At 28.9% G+C, this 22,088-nt stretch overlaps 1 protein-coding gene across 8 annotated transcripts; it reads right to left on the bottom strand.

The window, feature by feature from the left end:
• Window positions 1-100: 100 nt before the first annotated feature.
• LOC105256288 (multidrug resistance-associated protein 1) lies at window positions 101-17,112 on the bottom strand. Of its 8 annotated transcripts, none has more exons than XM_011266083.3 (23): window positions 16,950-17,112; window positions 15,280-15,570; window positions 14,958-15,101; window positions 14,646-14,756; window positions 14,249-14,448; window positions 13,827-13,847; window positions 13,534-13,719; window positions 12,738-13,371; window positions 12,388-12,534; window positions 12,182-12,266; window positions 11,887-12,086; window positions 11,032-11,533; window positions 10,933-10,941; window positions 10,092-10,278; window positions 9,875-10,004; window positions 9,451-9,670; window positions 5,959-6,179; window positions 2,557-2,737; window positions 2,350-2,458; window positions 2,153-2,279; window positions 1,253-1,775; window positions 923-1,169; window positions 101-773 (listed from the first exon to the last, which is right to left on the bottom strand). In XM_011266083.3, the coding sequence occupies exons 1-23, from the start codon at window positions 16,992-16,994 to the stop codon at window positions 659-661; spliced, it is 4,635 nt and encodes a 1,544-aa protein (XP_011264385.1). In that variant the 5' UTR covers window positions 16,995-17,112; the 3' UTR covers window positions 101-658. The 8 variants fall into 8 exon arrangements, with proteins under 8 accessions (XP_011264385.1, XP_011264384.1, XP_011264388.1 ...); XM_011266082.3 differs by lacking the exon at window positions 5,959-6,179 and adding an exon at window positions 3,524-3,744; XM_011266081.3 differs by lacking the exon at window positions 5,959-6,179 and adding an exon at window positions 6,792-7,012 and having other exon boundaries at window positions 102-773.
• Window positions 17,113-22,088: the final 4,976 nt, after the last annotated feature.

The following is a 22,088-nucleotide window of genomic DNA, read 5'->3' as shown; positions in this document are numbered from 1 at the left end:
ATTTAAAACTACTGTACTTTATAAATATATTTCTTTCATATAATATTAATCATTATTCAAATAATTATTTTGAGAAATCTGAAAATCTAATATTTTCGTGAAATTGTTATTTTTATTTTAAATTGTAAATATTCCTTGAAGGAGAGAAATATAGTATAGGAAGAAAAGCTGATAAAAAATAATTTAGTCTACTCTAGTCTACTCTTGATAAAAAATAATTTAGTCATACTCTATTGATCAAAATGCTAACATATTTATCATGTTGAAGTCCACCCGACTACTGTCCGGTTTAAATTTTGAGATAATCAGTTTACAAATGAAGTGTGTCGCATTGCTTATTTTGTGATGAAAGACACTACAAAACTTATTCTAGAATGTAAAGAGTTTGATAATCCACAATACAATCAGGAAGAATAATTCCTCATCATAAAATAAGATCTAGCGACAATTTTGATGAAGAATTAATGGTATTGCATCGTCGATTACGCCAAACGTTTTCCACTTTTTTTCTCTTCTTTGCATAGAAATATTTTACTATTTTACAAATTAATCTGTATATTAAGGCTATGCGTTGTTTGTTCTATACGGCTTTTGTTTTCTTTGACGTTGGCTCACGAAAGATATATAGCTGCTACAAAAAATCATTATGATATACATTTCAAGCAGCTAGACCTGCATCTTTAGCCATACTGTAGAAAGAACTAGATGGATTGCGAAGTAACTTTTCTGGAGAATCATATTCGACAATCAGACCTTTATCTAGCACAATCACCCTGAAATTTTTATTATTTGTAACATAGGCTATCGATAAAATATTTTTGTGATTTTAATTATCTTTAATATAATATAAAAGAAATAGCCAAAGTAGAGACCATTAAATAAGAAGTAATAGAAAGTAATGTTGAGATAACTTAACACATACCTGTCTGAATCTAGAATAGTGTTAAGTCTATGAGCTATTGTAAGAACTGTACAATCCTTAAATTCTTGGCGGATGGTAGTCTGAATCAAATCATCTGTTTCTAAATCAACCGCGGCTGTTGCCTCATCTAATACGAGAACCTTCGTTTTTCTAAGTAACGCTCTCGCCAAACAAATCAATTGTCGCTGCCCTACACTTAAATTCTCCCCGCCTTCAGAAACCTCGTGTAAAAGAGTATTTGGCAAGTCTGAAATAAAATGTTAAATAGATTAGCTTTTAACGAAATTTTGTCGAAAATATTCTAAAGATTCGCTAAAAACTACAACATACTTTTTACAAATGATTTTAGATGAGCGTGTTCCAACGCTGTCCAAATCTCGTCATCGGAATAGCAAACAAAAGGATCTAGGTTCATTCTCAGTGTTCCAGAAAACAATACGGGATCCTGTGGGATAATGGTCAATCTTGAGCGTAGATCATGAAGACCCATTTTAGAGATATCAATATCATCGATTAAGATTTTCCCATGAGCTGCCTCGATTATTCTGAAGAGCGAGAGAGTCAAAGATGATTTTCCGGCGCCAGTTCTGCCCACAATACCGATCTTCTCACCGCCGTGTACGCCGAAAGTCAAACCGTGCAGCACGAGCTCCAATCCCTCCCTGTAACGAACTTTAAAATCCTTGAAGTCGACACGACCTTGCTTAGGCCAATCTTGTGGAGGTGTATAGTCCGCATTTTTCCATGGTGCTTCCTGTTCCGTTTCTCCATATTCTTTTATTCTCTCTACTGCGACAATATTGGTTTCAACATCGGATGTCATGCGTACCAGCCAGTTCAAAGTCTGAGTAATCTAACGTAACAAGCATAAGACATGAATCTTTGTTCATAAAATATTTAATACACGTAACAGCTATTTCCATTTATAGAAACTTTAAGCTTTTGATTCTTTAAGATTTTAATTTATTAATTTAGTCGTATTTAACGTTGCATTACATGTAAATATATATATATATATATATATATATATATATATATATATATAATTAAAAATCATTGTATACAAGTCTCCCAAAAGCCAAATCTCCTTAAATCAACTTTTATCAACTTTTGATAATTTTGACATCAGAGCATATGATTAATACTATGGTATTACAATTAAGAAATTTATAAAAAATGAAGTTGAATAATGTCAATATTTAAGATATCGATTAGTGATATGTTACTTACTTGTAAGGCATAGCTGACTGATAGACCGACAAGTCCTGAACTCATAGTATTCCTACCCAAAACAGCAAACAATGCTGCGAAGAATATAATTAAATTTCCCACCATTTCCAGTCTTACAGCCAACCATCTATATCAATATTATTTTAATTAATAATTATAGAAAAAAATACAATATCATTTTATATCAATGTACATACCTATTTGCAATAATACTAGGATAATAACACACTTGATTGAAGTCTACTCTATTTTCAGACTCGCGAATAAATTGTTCTTGCACGCCATATGCTCTAATTAATTGTGCTCCTAACAATAAAATAAATAGATTACTTTTGAATGTTGGAAACAAAGATAAGCAATATATTGTAAAGTGTGTGTATATATATAAAATTTTAAGAACATACCAGTCACTGATTCACTAAAATGCGAATATATAGGAGATCTTGATACAGACTCTAATCGTTTTAATTGTCGCGATGTCGCAACATAAAAACGTTGAATGAAATAATAAACTGCGCCTACTGGCAATATCACCACGATAAATATAGGTGTACTATAGCTTATAACAAAGAGAGTGGCTATGACCTGTAATATATGTACTATTAATAACACTGAAAAAATACATTCTTAATTTTCGTAAAATACACAATGTAAGATACAACATACCTATATATAATACAAATTAATCAGAATAAAAAAAAAATATTTAAAATGCATGTAATTAAATGATAGAATATGATTGAATAAATCATTTCTGTAAGAAAAATGTAAATAAAGAAATGATAATCACATGCAAAAACTTGTGGCAGAAGCACTCGTGTTTTTTTTTATAAATACCAGTTGTAGAAAAAAAAAGATAAATTGACAAAACGTCTCATAGGCCCACCAACATGTATAACGAATATGATTATATTGCTATGCATTAGACAAATACAAATATAAGTACATATATAAATATTAGCATAAAAAATGTATTTCTTTTCTCTAGTCATGATACTTTGTTAAAATATCTTCTATTAGCATAGTAATTCATCAGTTGCAATCTATAAAAATGGACACAATTATACTTAAGCTCTGTAGCACAGATTACTTCATGTATATTTTGTATGTCTGTATTTAAATTTTTCACTAGTTTTTAAAGCTAGTGAAAGTGTTTCAGATATCTAGTGTACAATATACTAACACCATCATTGTTCAGAAGCATTTTTTAACAAATTATATATTTGATCGCAACCTAAGATGTCCTCTACATGGTGGAAAATGAATATAAAAGTGAATAATACGGAATCGATGAAGTTGAGAAGATAAATGAGAAAGCAATGATAAGAATCCCACAACCAGGCTATTCTCTGCACATTACGAAGAGATTACCTCAAACAAGCAATAGATGGTATCAGAAATTTGTGCAGGAAGAGATGTATCCAGTATGTCCACGTCTTTAGCAAACCTGGAGATAATACGACCAATAGGAGTCGTATCAAAGAAGGTCAATGGAGCACGCATCACAGCACGCAGCATCATTATGTGCATCTGACGAGCAGCCAACCAACAGCCCAGCTGCGGTGCCAAATCGCAGAAAAAGCTCGCCATCGCTACAACATCAGACATGGATGACTTTCACTGTAACCGCATGTTTTTTGATACGACTTGTGAAACATACAAATCGATTAATGAACATTAATCAATCAAAATTTCATAAGCAGATGTATGTGCTAAACGAGATATATTATACGCATACTAAAAATAATTTCCTCTTTCACGCGTGCGGTTTTTTTATATATTAAATTTTTTGTATCCATTTAAATGGTATTTTTAGACGAATCGTTACATTTAATAAATTATACATTACAGAATAATCAAGAATAATCTAATAAGAAATAAAAAATTTATATAATTATTTTATTGCTCGATATTCAAATGTATTTGCAATCGAGCAATATTTGCATATGAGCTTAAACTACTGCTTTTGTCTCATGTTATGCGAAGGTGTGAAGTTTGCTGTGACACCAGACATATAATAATAGGAAATATAAATAAAAAATCTCATGTACCCAGAAGGCAAAACCGCAATTATAAGGATGTTACACAAGCAAATATAGAATAAGCATTATCAAGCACAGGCAAGACCATTTCTGTACACAAATATTATTGGTATAATTGTGTCCATTCGTCGATCACTACGTGATTATACCATAATAACACATAATAATTATACAAATTAATTATGAAGAAGATGAAGAAAGATTTAAAAAAATAACAATGTAATCTTCCAACACCATAACTGAAAAAACTCAATACTGAAAAAATAAAATAAAATAAATTCAACATATGAATATAAAACATAATACATGAATATAAAACAATTTTGTTGGACTTTGCAAAGCGATATAGAATTGATGATTTTTGAAGCAAAATTCTATCTTAAGCGACATTAAAAAATATTATTATGTAATAATAATATCTCTGAATTATCAGATTCAAAACACTAATGTGCGTTAATAATAAACGAAAATGAACATTATCAATGTTAACATTGATGTTAATATTCCAAGAAGAAGACGAACATTAGGACATCCTGAAGCCTATTATCATATTTTTGAAATGGTGAAACATTATTTATACACATCATAAATTAACGTTTGATCAATGAATTTTGCGATATTATGAAATAGGCAATGTAATAAAATCCAGTAGCAACACATTCATGTTCCATTGAATAATAAATTTCATTACGTCTTTATAAAATATTCAAGAATAAAATAGTCAGTCTTTTCATAAAAAAAATATTTGTTCCTTAAATATTTTGTGTATATTTCTCTATAGATATTTCTTTATAAATTTTTTTACAAACTAAAAATTAATCAAATGATCAAAAATGAAATATGTTAAAATTGTAAAAAAATCAATTGTTAATCGATTTGATAAACAAATAGAGGTATGTTTTTTTCATTAAAATTCTTCACTCCAAATATATATTTGAAAAAATGAATATTAGATTTTATGACGAATTTACAAAATAAAATCAAATTGAAGAAGTAAACAATTATTATAGAGTACGTCGTTATCTAATTGGTTAAACGTACAAACGCATAGGTAAACCGCTCAAATGTTATTTGATATGACTTGCAGCCAAATAAGCACCATTTTGAGGATACTTCTTATGCCTTTTGTGTTCATGTACTCGTTGATCCACTATATTGATTGTGGTGACAAGTTTTATATATAAAGTAACATACTCGTGCCTACATACATTTAGTTGACAAGCTAACGAATATTATTATGGTCTTGCTGTTTTTCCTAAAATTTGAAGCTTTGTTATTTAATCGAGATAATTCCTCTCAATCATTTGATTTTTTTTAAGAAAAAAAAATCAGATGCAAGTTAAAAAAAGTATACGTATTTACGGATCCATATTTTTTCAATTACATTTCCGCATCTCTTAAATGTTTAGAACATTTATATAATTTTATCCGAGAAAAAAAAAACAGAATTTTTATTTTAAATTAACTTTATCATTATGACTTTATTTTAAATTATCAAATAATATGAAATGAAAGCATATGAAATATATTATCAGAATAAAACGCGAATCATTTGTCAATGTAATAAAAAATAACGTATAGAAACACTTCTCCTATATATGTAAAATTATTAAAACAATACATGATTAAATAAAGAGATATGAAGCAAATGTAACAAATATTCGTTCGACAGTAAGAAAGACAATTAACATTAATCCATCAACAATGATCAAAAATCTTATTTATGCATGTAATACTGTGCGTAGTTATATGAAAATATCATACCCCAAAAAGAAAATTCATCCAATTACGTAGGTAATTCGGTAGAGCATTGTCAACAATATCAATATCTTTACCAAGCCGACTAAGAATTCGACCAGTCGGAGTTGTGTCAAAAAATGACATTGGATTGCGAAGAACGTGTTGCATTGTATTCTGGAAGATATGACTAGAAGCGATTGTCGTCCCTTTAGCCAGGAATATCCCCATTGTGAATATCGACACGCCTACAACGATCACGGTGATCAACTTTGATTTATCGGATAAAATAGATTATATACTGATATTTTTGTTTTCGATTAATACATCATTGATGTCGTTTTCGAATAAATGAGAGATATTAATCCTTTATATAATCGGCAATGTTCATTTTCATAGTTGCTCATCACTCGCCTAATTCCATATGCAAGTTCCTCACTGCAGTCACACATTAATTGAGGTGTAATATAATTAAAGAAAGAAACAATATATAAATAAATATATATATATATATATGCAGAAAAATGTATAATAATAAGAAAATAAAAGAAAGAAATCGTAGAAAAGATTATATAAAATTGTACTGTGAAAAAACATTTAATATTACTAAGCATGCAATTATATATATTAATTTATTAACTCTATAATGCGCTCCTAATGGTCATCTATCGATCGCTAATGAATACTCTAATGAAGAATAGAAATTGGAAGAAGATCACTTATAAAAGCTATCTTTAATTCGTCGATGCTAGTTAATCATATTTGTATCGATTGGTGGACCAGTGATTCTGCCTATGCTATACATTGAATTACGTGTGAGATATACACAAAGAAAGATTAAAAACTAAATTCTCGCATACCGATGCTAGACAAAACAACCAAGCTCTAATACTTGGAGGTAAAATGTTGTCTATTATATCAATGTCCTTTCCCAAACGGTTTAATATTCTGCCTGATGGTGTAGTGTCAAAGAATCCTAGAGGTGATCGTAGTATGCTGAACAATAACTCTGAATGCAAAAGTTTACTGCTCTGCAGACATCCGAAAACCAACGCTGTCTGCGACAGTACTACAAAAATGGCTGAAATTTAATGTAAAGTTGATTTAAAAATGTGACATTTAATCATATTCATATTTTATCTTTTTTAAAAATCTTTTCTGTATTGATTTGCTGATAACCCTATAAGAAAAAAAATTACTTTTATGCATTTTTTATTCTGTTAGCAATTAACTTATTAATGCATATAATTGTTACACACATTGTTAAATTTGTTTTTCGTAAATAGAAATATACATTAGAAATATATATATATATATATATATATATATATATATATACATATTAGTTATATTAATAGTTATATTAATATGGCATTAATGCAATATATATTAATATGGCAGAAATGTTATTACATTAATATAGCATTAATCATTAACGCTGTTAATGTATTAATAACAAAACCAAAAGCAAATTCAGCTAGATTGAAACTTAGAAAAAATTTGCAGCATATTCCAGATATGTCTTATATATTTAGTTTTAAATTTAATTTCATATTTTGCTCGGTTTGCAATGATATACAATCGTTTTACGTCAATATTAGATATAAATATATCAAAAAATATATATGAACGAATATGTGTTACACGAATTAATAAAAAATATATATACTCAATTCTTTCAAATTGAGTATATTGATTTTCATTAATACAATATGTATATTAAATAATCCGAGTGCGTAATTTAAGATGTGCGAATGTATGTTCCTGAATAGAATAAAAATCGAAATGCATCGAATTAATAAAGAGTATCACTCGAATTAAAGAGAAAAACGATAAGAAAACAACCAACAAATGACATATGTCTCAAATCTCCACTTGTGGTCTTCTAAATTATACGTTAACTATGCTTAATGTCATTTGTTCTAATTTACACGCAATTACTTGATCAGGAAATCAGTGCAAATTTTGTGTAAGAATTGAATAAGAATTTTTTTGTGTTATTTATATTACACAATTTGTTCCCTATAATTTTAAGAATTAAAATATCCCGTATGATTAAAAATTTTTAAACGTATATATATTCAAATAGTCGATTTAATCCATACAGACTGATTTCCCGTGTTTATTACTTTACGACACATTAATGTTAGGAAGCTTTCTTCTCTTTTTCAACTTCATGCTTGCATTATATAAAACATATTATTATTTAATTATCTGCATTTCTTTTATTTCCAAAATAAACTCTAAATTTAAAGCAATAGATCATGATTTCATCATGATTTATAGTTTATTATCGATGTTTATGAATGAAATCGATAAAAAACAAAGAAAATTTTTTCTTATCTCTTTTAGGACCGTAAAAAATCACAAAAGAAAGGCATATACAAATACATCACATTCATTGAATGTACTATTCTAAGTATGCATTAATCAATAATTTTTCTGTGCTATTCTTCGTTCATATAATTATTAAACATAAATTTTTTTCGCGTAAAAAGAATAAATTAGAGAAAAACTTCTTTCAAAAAATAAAGTAACAAAAGATGCAAATTGCATCTACATTTCAAATGAAAAAGTTTTTCATGCAATAATAAGGAAGCGATCATTCGAAAAATTATCACTACAACACTTGCAATCAAAAACATATGGCTATTGAAAAGTTTTTATCTCAAATTAGCTCTCGAATATTTTATTAATATATTACAGCAGAGTAGACACAGCAAACCGCACTTATTTTGGTTTCTTAAAAAATCTGAATAATTTTTAAAATTTAACATGTGTGTAAAATACATTCGCAAAAATAACTCGGGACAAAAAATCTCGTATTGTAACTAGCGTTAGTAACTAAATCATAATCGAAGTTTTTATTATTTATAATAAATATAGTTTATATATATTTAAATTTATTAAAAATTAAGCTTAACAGAGTTTTAGAGATCTATAAAGAAAACTATGTTAAAAGTAATAACCCCAATGATGTGTAATCTGTGAGGGAACATGCCTTTCAAATCACTATATACTATGACGAGCAAAATTAAGTGCCATTATTGAAATTGCCTATATTGAACGAAGTAATTGCCGTCTGCGATAAAGAAGGAATATTTATACAAATACACGTAGCAACGGCAGGGATAAGCTTACCTGAATACCGAAAACGTTCTTTATAGAATGCTTTCTATTTTACGCTACAAAAGTTTCAAAGTGTTTCAATCAAAACGAAAAGATCAAAAATTTTTTTCCTTTGCTTGATTTATCATACGATTCGAAACTTTTATTGCGTGAAACGGAATGCACTCACATAAACGCGAATTTTAAACAATAATTAATCGGATCTGCCAAATAGACAAGATGTTACAAAGATTAATATATTATACAGAGAGCAAAAGGGAGGGAGGGAGAGAGAGAGAGAGAGAGAGAGAGAGAGAGAGAGAGAGAGAGAGAGAGAGAGAGAGAGAGAGAGAAAGAGAGAGAAAAAGAGAGAAGGAGGAAAGAGAAAGAGAGAGAAAAAGAAAAACATACCTTGTCCGAAACCAAGCACACCATATATTCCGAGGTACATGTCCCGTGTTGGTGTATCAATTGTGCCGTTCGGGAGGGTCAAATTATCGTTCGACCAACGGCTGAGCCAAATATTCGAACCGATGCTGAATGCTTGAAAAATTGCATTCATCACGATCGTTGATATTGATAAAAACCATCCAATAGATTGTAAATAGTGAGAATACACTTTCCATTTCACCTTATGGAGAAATATGATATATAAGTATAAAAATAATTTTTTTTCCATGGAAAATATAAATTGTTTCATATATATATATATATATATATATATATATATATATATATATGATGTGTGTGTGTGTGTGTGTGTGTGTGTGTGTGTGTGAAACAAAATATATCTCATACATATATATATTCTTCTAAAAATTAACAGAATACATACACTTCCAGTTTCCGCTTTTTCGACTTCTATCAGTTTCTCTCCAGTATTATTAGGTTTCGATGTTTCTTTTTCCTTTGTGCTGTTGCTATGCATGTAATTTGTCGATTGTTGACTTTCTGTTGAATATTGCCTATTCACGCATCCATAATAAGCATTATTTAATTAAACGTAATTCCCATTATTATGCATTATTAACGAAATACGTTTGAAATTATACCTTTTTAGAGAACCATTGAGTGATTTTCTATCAGTCTTATCGGTCATAGAACCAGATTCACTTAAACTTTCGGACATTCTTGATCGTACTCGAGTTAACTTGTGTTGCAATTCGTCCGCTCCGATTGTTGATTCAAGCTGTTGTTTAATTTCATGTAAATCTTCTTCGGAACCATCATGAACGTGCACTGTTTCAAATTCGTCATATTGATCTTAGAATATTGACAAATTTCACTCACATATAGGATGTTTTAATATTGTTAATGGGAAAAAATTAACGAAATAGCCATGCATATTTTTTTAAATACAAAATTAGAATCTAAGAATTTAGGATTTACGAAGATTTGAATAAATATTTGGATTAAATTATCTCATGAATGTCATCTATGTATATTTAAAATTAAAGTTTCAAACATTTCAGTTTATTTATTTATGTTCAAAAATAAAATTTCAAACCTTTCAATTTAATAACTTGAGAAAATTTTATTATAAACACTGGGAGTGGAAAGTATTTATATATTAAAGAATCTTTTAACTTTTAATAAAATGCACGCAACATGCATTAAAAAATGTCATTTTGTCAAAGCTTTTTTTCCATTTGTATCAAATTATAATTTTACATTGACAACTACTTATTAATTAATTAATTAATTAATTATAAATGAATAATAATTGTTACTGTTTTGGCCACAAATGTTTAAGACACAAAAGACTTTTTGATTTAATAAAGTATTTCATTAACAACAATCTAATACTAGAAGCGAATATGACAGCGATTATTTCTTATGCAAGCATATATAAAATAGAAAACAGGAATTGTAATTACTTTTTCGCGGACTTACGATTTCCAACTTAGATCCATGAAAGAAAAGTATACAATAAATTTTATAATAGATATGAGAAAAATACGCGTAATAAATTGAATTATTATTAATAGATACCGTCTTGTAAGTGATGTACTAAAAATTCGGCGAAAGCGCCCTTTCTCTCCAGTAATTGCTTATAAGTTCCAGTCTCCGTTATCACGCCATCATTAAGAACAATAATGTTGTCGACTTCCGGCAGATACGTGATGCTATGTGTAACAAGTATTCTTGTTTTTTTCTTCAACAGACCGTTCGGACCTATCACATTCTCAAAAATGTGTTTCCCTACATGAGAATCTACCGCGCTTAAAGGATCATCTAAGAAATAATTTTCCGAATCGTTATATACAGCTCTGGCTAAGGCTACTCTCTGCTTTTGACCGCCAGACAGATTTATGCCTTTCTCTCCGATCTCTGTTTGATCACCCGCAGGTAACATCTTGAGATCCGGACTTAATGCACATCCTTCAATTATGCGATTATATACAGATTTATTCAAGGCTTTTCCGAATAAAACATTATCCTGTAACGTGGCATTTTGTATCCACGGTTGCTGAGAAACGTATGCAATCGAGCCCTACAAGCGAAAAGTATTTGAAGTGAATCTTTAAATTCCTATGTCTATTCTCATTTATTTAATTAGAGATGTACAAAAACACAATCAATTTCCGCGATTTTATTTTATCTGCATTAAAATTAATACATTTTCATCTATATTTTATTTCTAAAAAACAAAAGTATGAAATAAAATATTCATTTATGAAATTATATTTCTAATACTTCATATTTGAAGACTTTTATTAAATTATTTATGCAAATGTGAACTTTTTATTTTACTATAATTTTTACAAAATCAAAGAAATGTATGTGCGCATATTTTTTGCTTCTATCATATTTTATATTTATAATTTAACAAAACAATATACTCACTTTTGTGTTTACTTTTCCATTTAATTTCTCCATCTCGCCAAGCAGAGCAGATAGAAGAGAACTCTTGCCTGATCCTACTGTACCAACTATTGCTACTAATTGACCTTGTTCTGCATGGAAATTGATATTTTGCAGTATTGGTCTCTCAACTGGATCATTGTCCCAAGAGAAGTTACCATTCTCAATTACTAACGGATGTGCTAAATCAATATGATACAATGTATATTACTACAAACATATTATATAAATGATATACATAAAGAATTATTTTTACAAAAGGATATTTAATTTTTACCTTCCAATGGATCATGCTGCACATTATTAGGATCCAATTCCTCCATGTTCATAAATTTATTAATGCGTTTTACAGAGACATAAGTCTGTAATGTAACATAAACATTAATTGAGAATAATTAATTGAGAATAAAACACTGAATATATATGATTGCATATACATACACACACACACATAAAAAAATAGCTTCAGTTACTTAAACTTACTTGAACTATATTACCAATCATCATAGGCAGCATAGAAAGTGGAAATCTTAAGATATTGAACAAACTGAGTGAAACAAAGGCAATTGTACTGTTTAGGACATTAGTTTCGTCTATAAGTACATAGGTTGTGAAAGATACCAATGCTACCTGCAATTTATGAAAGAGTAAGACAATATAAAAAGAGAAGAAAAAAAAATAACAAAATATCTCTTATATAAGTAATCAAAAACTTCGGGTATCAAATTTTTATTATAAAAATTATATCAAAAATATTATCGAATTATAAATTTCTAAGAAAAAAAGGGAAAAGTATTCTATTTATGAGGCACATATAAATTTATTATACGTACCAAAAAGGGTGCGCACGACCATATAAAGCTCGTGCCGGCATTCAAATATGCCGCTTCTTTTAACACTTGGATTTCTTTGACTCTGATTTTAAGTATCTGCTGCTCAAATGAAGGTTCCCACGCGTACAGTTTCAACACTTTAATACCATTAAGTACTTCGTTCATTAACTTTACCCTCTCGTCTTTGTTTTTCATCTGTTTGATTTGTAATGTTTTCACTTTGTTCGCGATTAAGCCATTTATGGGAATAAGAATGATCATAACTGCTAAACCAGCAAGTACCGCCGGACCCAACATATCCCATAGAAAATATAAAGCTAAGGCTATTTGTAGAGGAGCCGACCATATCATGTTTATGTATGCGGTTAAATCCATAAATCTTTGAGCATCTACAGACATTAGATTTACTATTTCACCGAGTGTGGATTCCTTCCTGGATGCGTTCGACAGTCTCAATGCTTTACGATAAATTGCCGCGATTAATGCGGTACGTATACGCAATCCAACTAAAAACATACGATGAAAATATTGGGATAGTATTAATGTCTGAAGTACTGCTGTAAGTAAAAGTAATACAGAATAAAAATATCCTTTCCATATATCGTCTTCTCCCTCGATAAAGGCAATTAAAAGCCTAAAAAAAAGAAGACGCATTATGAATAAATTAAGAACAATTAAAACATTTTTTTTTAAATATTGTTTCTGTAGTGTATTTTGCTTAATAAATCAAAATGAAATAAAAGCCTAAATTAGATATACATCAAAATTTGTGACATACTATTCGAATATAACTTACTTTAATATTTGAGGACTAATAAAAGTCATAATGTCTTGAATCATCTTCAGGAAAGCACCAAACGTGAATGTCGCACCGAAAGCTTTGCAGATAGGCGGTAAAATGGAAGCAATTTTCTTTTTTTGACTGCCATTAAAGTCCACTTGTCCAGATGCTTTTCGATATGATGCTTTTGCATTTTCTACTCTATATGTGTATAAAGAAATTATATATGTTTATAATTTAAATTGGATATTAATAATAAAAACAATTGAAAGATGCATACATAACACCTAATAATAATACTATCCTACCTAAAGTAAGTCCAAACCAGCCTTGTTAGCACAAGAAATGTATGAATATGTTAAAAAAGTTTTTATCAAGAGATACTATATCTTCTCTATATTTATAATAAATAATTATAATAGTATATATAAATATTTTCAATAAAAGATATATCCAAATAATATTTGTTGTACACACATACATACATACATACATACATATATATATATTTAAAGTAATAAATCTTGATGTATCAAAAATTTAACATTTCTAAATGTACTTTCTTTTCAATTTGTATATATATTTTGTTTTTAATATTACTATAATATTGTGTGATGTAAAATTTCTTTACAACCAGATCTTTTTATAAAAAAAATAAAATAAAAAAAAACCACAGTTAACCATACTGATTGCAGTTATTTGTATAGAGGAATTTACTAAGTAAACTTACTCGTCTCTTTTTATCAAACTTTTATTCCAATATTTATCAAATTTCGGCACTATTTCGGTGGCCATATCCTCTGGATTCATGGACCACAAATCGGATGTTTCGAGTGGTTTTCGGAAACCTTTCCATGCTAAGGCATCGAACCATGCAAAAAGAATTCTTGATGGGAAAGAAGAACTTTGTTCTGGACATGGTGTTTCGACCTGTGTGAGTGAACATATTTTTAATATGAATATATATATTTTCAAGACTGTTTACAAATATCGAAAAATTTTATACATTATATATTTTATAATTAATTCTAAAATTTTATGTGCATGTATATCACACAAACTTGATCAACTATGAACTTGATATTATATCTCAATAAAATCAATATAAGATATAATCTATTTATTACCGTAGGATATTCGGAGAATCTAGGCTCTGCGTCAACCAGGAAATTAAGTATAAACAATATCACAATTATTGGATAATAGATCATATAGCATACCGATAGATACATTGATCCCTAAAAACAAATTAATCATATTATTTCTAAGACTGTAACTAACTTTCTTGTAAAATATTATAAGAAACTGATAAGGAAATGAAATAGTAAAAATGAAATAAAAAAAGATTTAAGAAAATTATAAAAAAAACTATGTAGGAAATTCTTAATAAATATGCATACATATTCATGTTATTTTAATATCACAAAGATTTAACATACTTCTTTATTACCCATCAATACATTTATAGAAACTCTATATTGCACACATCCACATAAGACAAGAGAAAACCAAAATAGGAATAAAAGACCCGACGTCCGCATTCCATGTTTTTTATTATATGTCAATAAAATAGATGCTAATATCTGAAATATAATTGACAAATTAAATTATACATTATATGGACAATTTGTGTAATAAATAAGTAGAGAAAATTATTTTTCTCGCATTGTATAATATTTAATTAACACTTTTATTTTGAATAAAGAGTATTAAAATATATCTAGAATATATTATTAATATAAAATATGTTATTGTACTTACAAAGGTAACAATTTTTATAGATGGTGTGTAATAATCTACTCTGTAGACGTTACTTTCTTGCGTTACTAGTATTATTTCAATTACAGAAAGTAGAATTAATGCTATTGTAAGTACTTGTTTAGAAATAAATAACCATGTGTATGGGACATTTCTTCTTTTACTATTTATAAGGTAATATGCTTCCATCACTGAGAATACCCATAAAAATATACATGGTACCCATATTAGTATCGTTTTTTGGAAGCATTCTGTTAGATCTGGATCGTTTGTGTTCCATGTTAAATTAGCATCCTAAAACAGTCAGAAATTTTCCCTCAAAATATTAATCTCTGTTATATATATATATATATATATATATATATATATATATATATATATATATATCTATTCTATTCTATACATCTACTCTGTTATTTATCAAAATTTTCAATATAGTATTGCAAAGAAATAATGTTATTCAATAAATAATGTTATGAATCTTTATAATGGCTAATATTTCGATAATCAATCAAAATATGGAGATAAAAAAACATGATAAAACAATGCCTTTTAATTCATAGAAAATTCCAGGAAATTTATAGATATAATCTCTACCGCATAACGACTAAGCGTTGCAATACCTGACTCGTGCCGATACTAAATGCTAAACCGAATTTAAAAATGCTGTAGAATAAAAAAAAGGAAGAGAACTCGATGATATAAATAGTCGCTTTACTTGACGCGTTCGAGGAAATTAAACTATTGCACAACAATGTGCGTGGCAAACGTGAATCAACAAATCAATTACTTTGATAAATGTTTTGCTTTTTTCCCCGTATCTATTCGGTAACTCTTTTTCTGAATATTTATGCTCGCAAGTAGTATTAATTTCCATTAATTTCCATTAAGTATACATATAATATCATCTTATTCTTGTGATTATGAAAAAAATTTTATGATTACGTCCTTAATCAAATATTTTAGAAATTCGAGAATTTTTTTTATCGATTATTCTTATTAATAGAATTTATTAATATTATTTCCGTATTTATCGAGTCATTCGTTGCAAATTCTGCGCTAACGCGATACAAAGTTGCAAAGTTGTTTGCGTACAAGCATCCTCGTTTACGCTCGATATCATATTTGTCTTCAATCTTAAGTACATGACAAGATAATAAAATGCAGACATTTAGGTACCAATTGATAGAACGATTAGCGCAATATTTGCCTACTCGGCGCCTAAATCACGTTCCATTACGCGCGTCTTCTCTTCTCGCAATTTTAAGAAATGACATCGCACAATATCATAAAAATGACATTCCCTTATACATTGGAGCTCTATTATTAATCATTACGAAAGACCCATTCTCGTAGTCTAAAGACAGTAACGAGCTCGACGACTTTAAAAGCCGAAGGATTGAGACATCGTGGCCTTTCGGAATCATCGAGAGCGTCAACAGAAAGATCAAACTTGATTGACCGATATTGATGTCAATTGTAAACTCGGCGAAAGAAGGCGTTCGGGGAAGCAGCTGCTCGAGTCGTACAGCGACTGCCAAAAACCGCGAGAGAACGAGAAAGGGATTCGTACACTCCCCATAGGCGAGGCGAATCGGGGACAGAGGACGGGGAAAAAACGCGAAAGAGGAAAATGGGCAAAAGGAGGAAAAATGGCCTTATAATTCGCTCACCCAAAACTTGCTGCCGCAAAACTCGTCCATCGCCTGCTGTTCCATACTGACACATTTAATCAGCCGGCAAGCCTTGTCAACGCAACGAGCCGTTCGCGAGCACCACGCCAGGCGCACTAGAGAACTAGAGGATCGTAGATCGACCTCTTCGTCGCGTGAGAAGTCGCCCTCGTCCCCCTCAGTCGTTCGTTCACTCCCCACTAAGGATTCACACTACACTACGGCACACAATGCGAATGAGGCACGCGTAATAATATGCATGGGGGAGGCGTCCAGCGAATCGACGAGCGAATTCACGAGCGAATCTACGAGCGGTGCGCACGAGCCATTCGGATGTCGCTCCAAAGAAACACCCAAGGCATCTGCGAAATTGCGTGAAAGCGTGAAATAGAGAACTCGTCCTTGCCTATCGCGCGATAATCCGTGCATATCGAGTGAAGGTACTGTCCGATATTGTTGCCCAATGAACATCGAGCGACGTGATTGACGTAGCCGATGGCGGGGCTTGAGTTGGACGAATCACGACGCGAATTCGGACCCGGGCGCGAATATCACGAGTATCCTACGAATCGTATTCACGCGCACGTTACATGTTGTTTTTGACAGTTTCGGATAAATTATCTCTCGAAAAATATCTTTCGATAAAAATATCGACACTCTTTTTATCGATAAGCGACTGATTGAGGTTTTTGCCAGAAATCACATTTTCCTCTTCTCTAGAACTTTAAACAAATGACGAGCAATTTTCAATTCGAGTGGATCCTGCCTTCGCAAGAAATTTAAATTTTTACTTTATAAACGAAGATATAAATACAGGAGTTTGATAATTATAGAAATGATTCCATTAAAATAATCTCTGAATAAAGTGTATCTCTCGATGACAATGCACGAGCTAAAATTATAAATTATGTCACTTTTAATCGTATTAACATAACTTTGGGTAATTAAATTGCGTTCGCGCGATCTCGCAATCGATAAACATCTCAAATGAGACGAGTGCAACAATATACATATATGTATAGTTATGTTAACGGTACACTATACGAGATGTATAGCTGCGAGATCGCATCGCGTTGCATATATATATACGTGCATGTATTACATGTGTAAATAAAATTAACGATAGATTGTATCGTTATGTTGTAACGACAATTGTCTTATTAATATTACTTTTGTAATAAACATGAATATATATTATATATTGAACGAGAGCAAAAATATATATAAATTCAAGATTTTAATTTTTTGCAAATATATATCTATGCATTGTATTTTATTCGTAATGAAATTTGCTATTTATTCGCTTAGTGTTGTTAAAAAAATCTTATTCGTCCGCTGTACGTTCACCTGAAAATTACCTATTTCAACTTGTTTACAATAGATATTGACATATGATTAAGAAACTCGCTTTATTCTCGGTCATCTCACAGAAATTTTTTTTTTATTTATTACTTTTTACTGTATGATTTATTTGTACGTAGTTTTCATAAAGACATATGTGTAAAAAATGTCTATTACACGATAAACGTTATCTATCATGCATTATGCATCATTGTATATTTATATAATACGGTACTCAACTATCGCCAAAGAGCGCTTTTATGCAACATTGAATGCGTGAACGGAGACCTTGGAGAATCCGGCAATCATATCTTATTGATTGCATATGTGAGAGAATATAAGTATCTGTTTTAAGCGTGAATACGCATACACATACATATGCAAAACGATCTCGCATCCGCCCATATAGTATCTGAAATAACTATATTTACGTATATGTATATCGTACACTCGTCTCGCCTGAGAAGCTTATCGATTGCGAAATCAAGCGCAATTTAATTACGTAAAGTTACGTTGACACAAAGTACATAATACATAGGTATTATTGCAACAAAGTGCAAGTTCATTATTAAAAATGGTATCATTTTAATTTATCATGCCATATATAGAATACGAGGAGGAGAAAGAGAATATTGATTATTATCATTCTCGAGATTTAAAAAAAACCCAATTATTATATTGATATCACCGAAATTATGTTAATATCAGTATTGATTAAAATTAAAAACTCAAATATAATTCAATGACATGACACATAATTTTTGAGAAATCAGTTGCCAACTCATGTCGGCTGACAATATAAGGCTGTGATAAATATATTACAAATATGTATTATCATCTTGTTAATTCTTTTTTGGTAGATATTGATAATATAATATATATACATATAAATTACATTATTGATTTACTCAAGATGTTATCATATAAAAATGTGCTACGTCATATAGATACTGTAGATGACACATACAATGACTGTGACAATTATATTATGAAAGAAAATGATTTCATGATTTTACTATGAAAGATTGAAGAGAGATTTAAATGTCGAAGATACTATACAAACATCTCTCATAATCAATAGAACATTATAATTTTTAAAAATAATGATTAAATTATTTTCTCCTTAAATTAAAAAGAAAATCTCATTTTATATAATTCTTTCCTTGTTCTTCCTTTAGATGTACATTTTTATTTTTTTTTTCTATTTTTAAAATCGTGAATATGCACGACTTTAAAATCTGATTATAAAGTATTATTTGTGCTATTACTCGCAATCATATTTATGACGTGACTTTGTCATCTGTTTTTGTGCAAAAATTGCACTGTTAATAAGAGCAAAAACTTGCGTCAGCAATTCGCCGGTGTCTGCGTTAATATATACATACATATATCATACATTCACATAGTCTTTAGAACACGATTATAATGATACGAAACACTGATTTTAGACAATGGATTCGTGCGTCTGACGAAGCGTACCCTAAGTGTGGACAATGATTATAATGACAATACACTGACTTTAGATTCTAGATAAACGCTGAGTCACTGTGTGTTAAATTTTCTCTTCCCGCTACTATATTATATTGTAATATATTCTAGTACAAGAGTATGCGTAAAAATTAAATGGAGAGAAGTCTCTTTTTATCTCTTCAATTAAAAGGGATAAATATTTTAGCCCTTATTATAATTATTTACATTATATTTTTAAGTTTCTTAAATTAGCAAAACAAAATTTATTCCATATTATATAACTACGCTCAAATGATGATGTTAACAAATATAATAATAACCCATATGATCAAAAAAATGAAAAAAATATCGATATAAAGATAATGAATAAGATGTATTTTATTTTTCTAATAAAAATAAATATGTATTGGGCATATATGTATATATATATTTACGCGAAATATATGACCACAAAACATATTTTATAATATATAGCAATAAATAAATTGATAAAGAATACGGCTCTATGTATTTAGCAACATAATTATGAAACGAGCGATAAGAGCCTAAAAACGCGGATGGTATTGCGTAAATTTTTTATTTTATTTTATTTTTTTTTATATATAACTTGGCATATACACCAAGTAAAATATATGTATAAATCTTGTGCACGTCTTAAAAAAATTTTTCCGCGAACAATTAATGTTAAAAAAAAAAAAAAAAAAAAAATGTATGCAATACCATCCGCGTTTTTAGGCTCTTATCGCTTGTTTCATAATTATATATAACAATAATGAAAAATGTATGAAAAAATACAAATTATTCAAATTTAATACTACACTATAATGCAATCATAGAAATATTAAATAGATACGTGTAATCTAAAATGTATGAAAGATAAAATCAAAGATTTAAACAAATAAGATATAATAAGAAAACACACAAATGTAGAAGTAAAATATGTCTATGGGAAAATTTACATCTTATTAAGGACTCTCGCATGCATCAGTACGATATTAAAATGATTAATTAATAATTTATATATTATAATTTATAATAATGTGATAGAAGGAGTGATATAACATTTTGTGCTTCAGTCTTATCGTTTTATACTTAATTTTCACATTATAATTAAAACAACACATTATTGAAAAATTTCTATATAATTATAGATTAGATTTATATATATATAAATATAAAACACATGATTAAATTAATATTGGCGATAATTCTATTTTCGTATAAAATTATTCACATCTTTTCGCCAAAATTATAAATCTTTAATCTGAAATTTCGTGACCTACATTTGAAAAATGCTGTACATGCGAAATTGCTCGGCATAAATATTTTACGCTTACTAATGCTTCAGAAAAAAATATTTTGTGTTTACTAATGCTAACATTGTGTTGAGCATTGGAACATATCGTATAACTTTGAATATAAAGATATATGATTTGATGATCAGTTTTAATGGGTTCTTTAAAAATTTTGATTTTTTTTTATCGATATAATTATAAAATTTAAATATTATGAATAGAATGAATATGGTTTGTGTTAATCAAAGTCATATAATGTCAATAAAAACTTTGTACTTAGAACTGCAGAACTTTGCGAACTGTCATTATTTTCACACTAAAATATGTTTTGTCCAGTATTGTCTAGCATACAGTCCTGATATAAATAAATAAAGCAAATGATTCATCAATTTCGACATATTTCTTATTATATAATATAGACATCTCACATATTACAAAACAAGATCTATATATATGTAATTGTAGATATTTCTAATCGTGCATGTGTATTGAATAAAGTTTTCATTTCAGACGATCGTTATTTGGGAATTGAAGATCTCTATAGAAATGTTTATGATTTGACACAAACACTTATTCAATGATACTTATTTTAAAAATTATGTAGTACATGCTTATATAAGAGGTGCTAGTATACATTTTATCATATATAATAAATTAAATAATATATTTTATACCATATGTCTTATATTTTAAAATATATAGCTATTATAATTATATGAATAGTGAATAATTTATTTTACAGTACTATCTACAATATTAATTTTACAAGTAATAAAATAAAATTTAAGATACAAAATTGTATGAAAATTGTATGCATATTATAAATCATATAATAAATATATTTTTCTGAAATATTCTTTTTTATGTGATATCACTTTTTTTCATTTTTTTAATAAATAAATGAATAAATAAATTTTTAACAAGGAATTATGTTGTTTGTCAAGTAAATGCAATTTGCGTTGTATTCTCAAGTTTTTATCATTTTGAGAATAATTAAGTTATTTTCAAAATATAAAAACAAGGGAAATTTAAT

Source organism: Camponotus floridanus, unplaced genomic scaffold (genome assembly GCF_003227725.1).
Source record: "Camponotus floridanus strain SB8 unplaced genomic scaffold, Cflo_v7.5 scaffold3, whole genome shotgun sequence".
Classification (NCBI taxonomy): domain Eukaryota; kingdom Metazoa; phylum Arthropoda; class Insecta; order Hymenoptera; family Formicidae; genus Camponotus; species Camponotus floridanus.
This window is presented reverse-complemented; position numbering and strand designations above follow the sequence as displayed.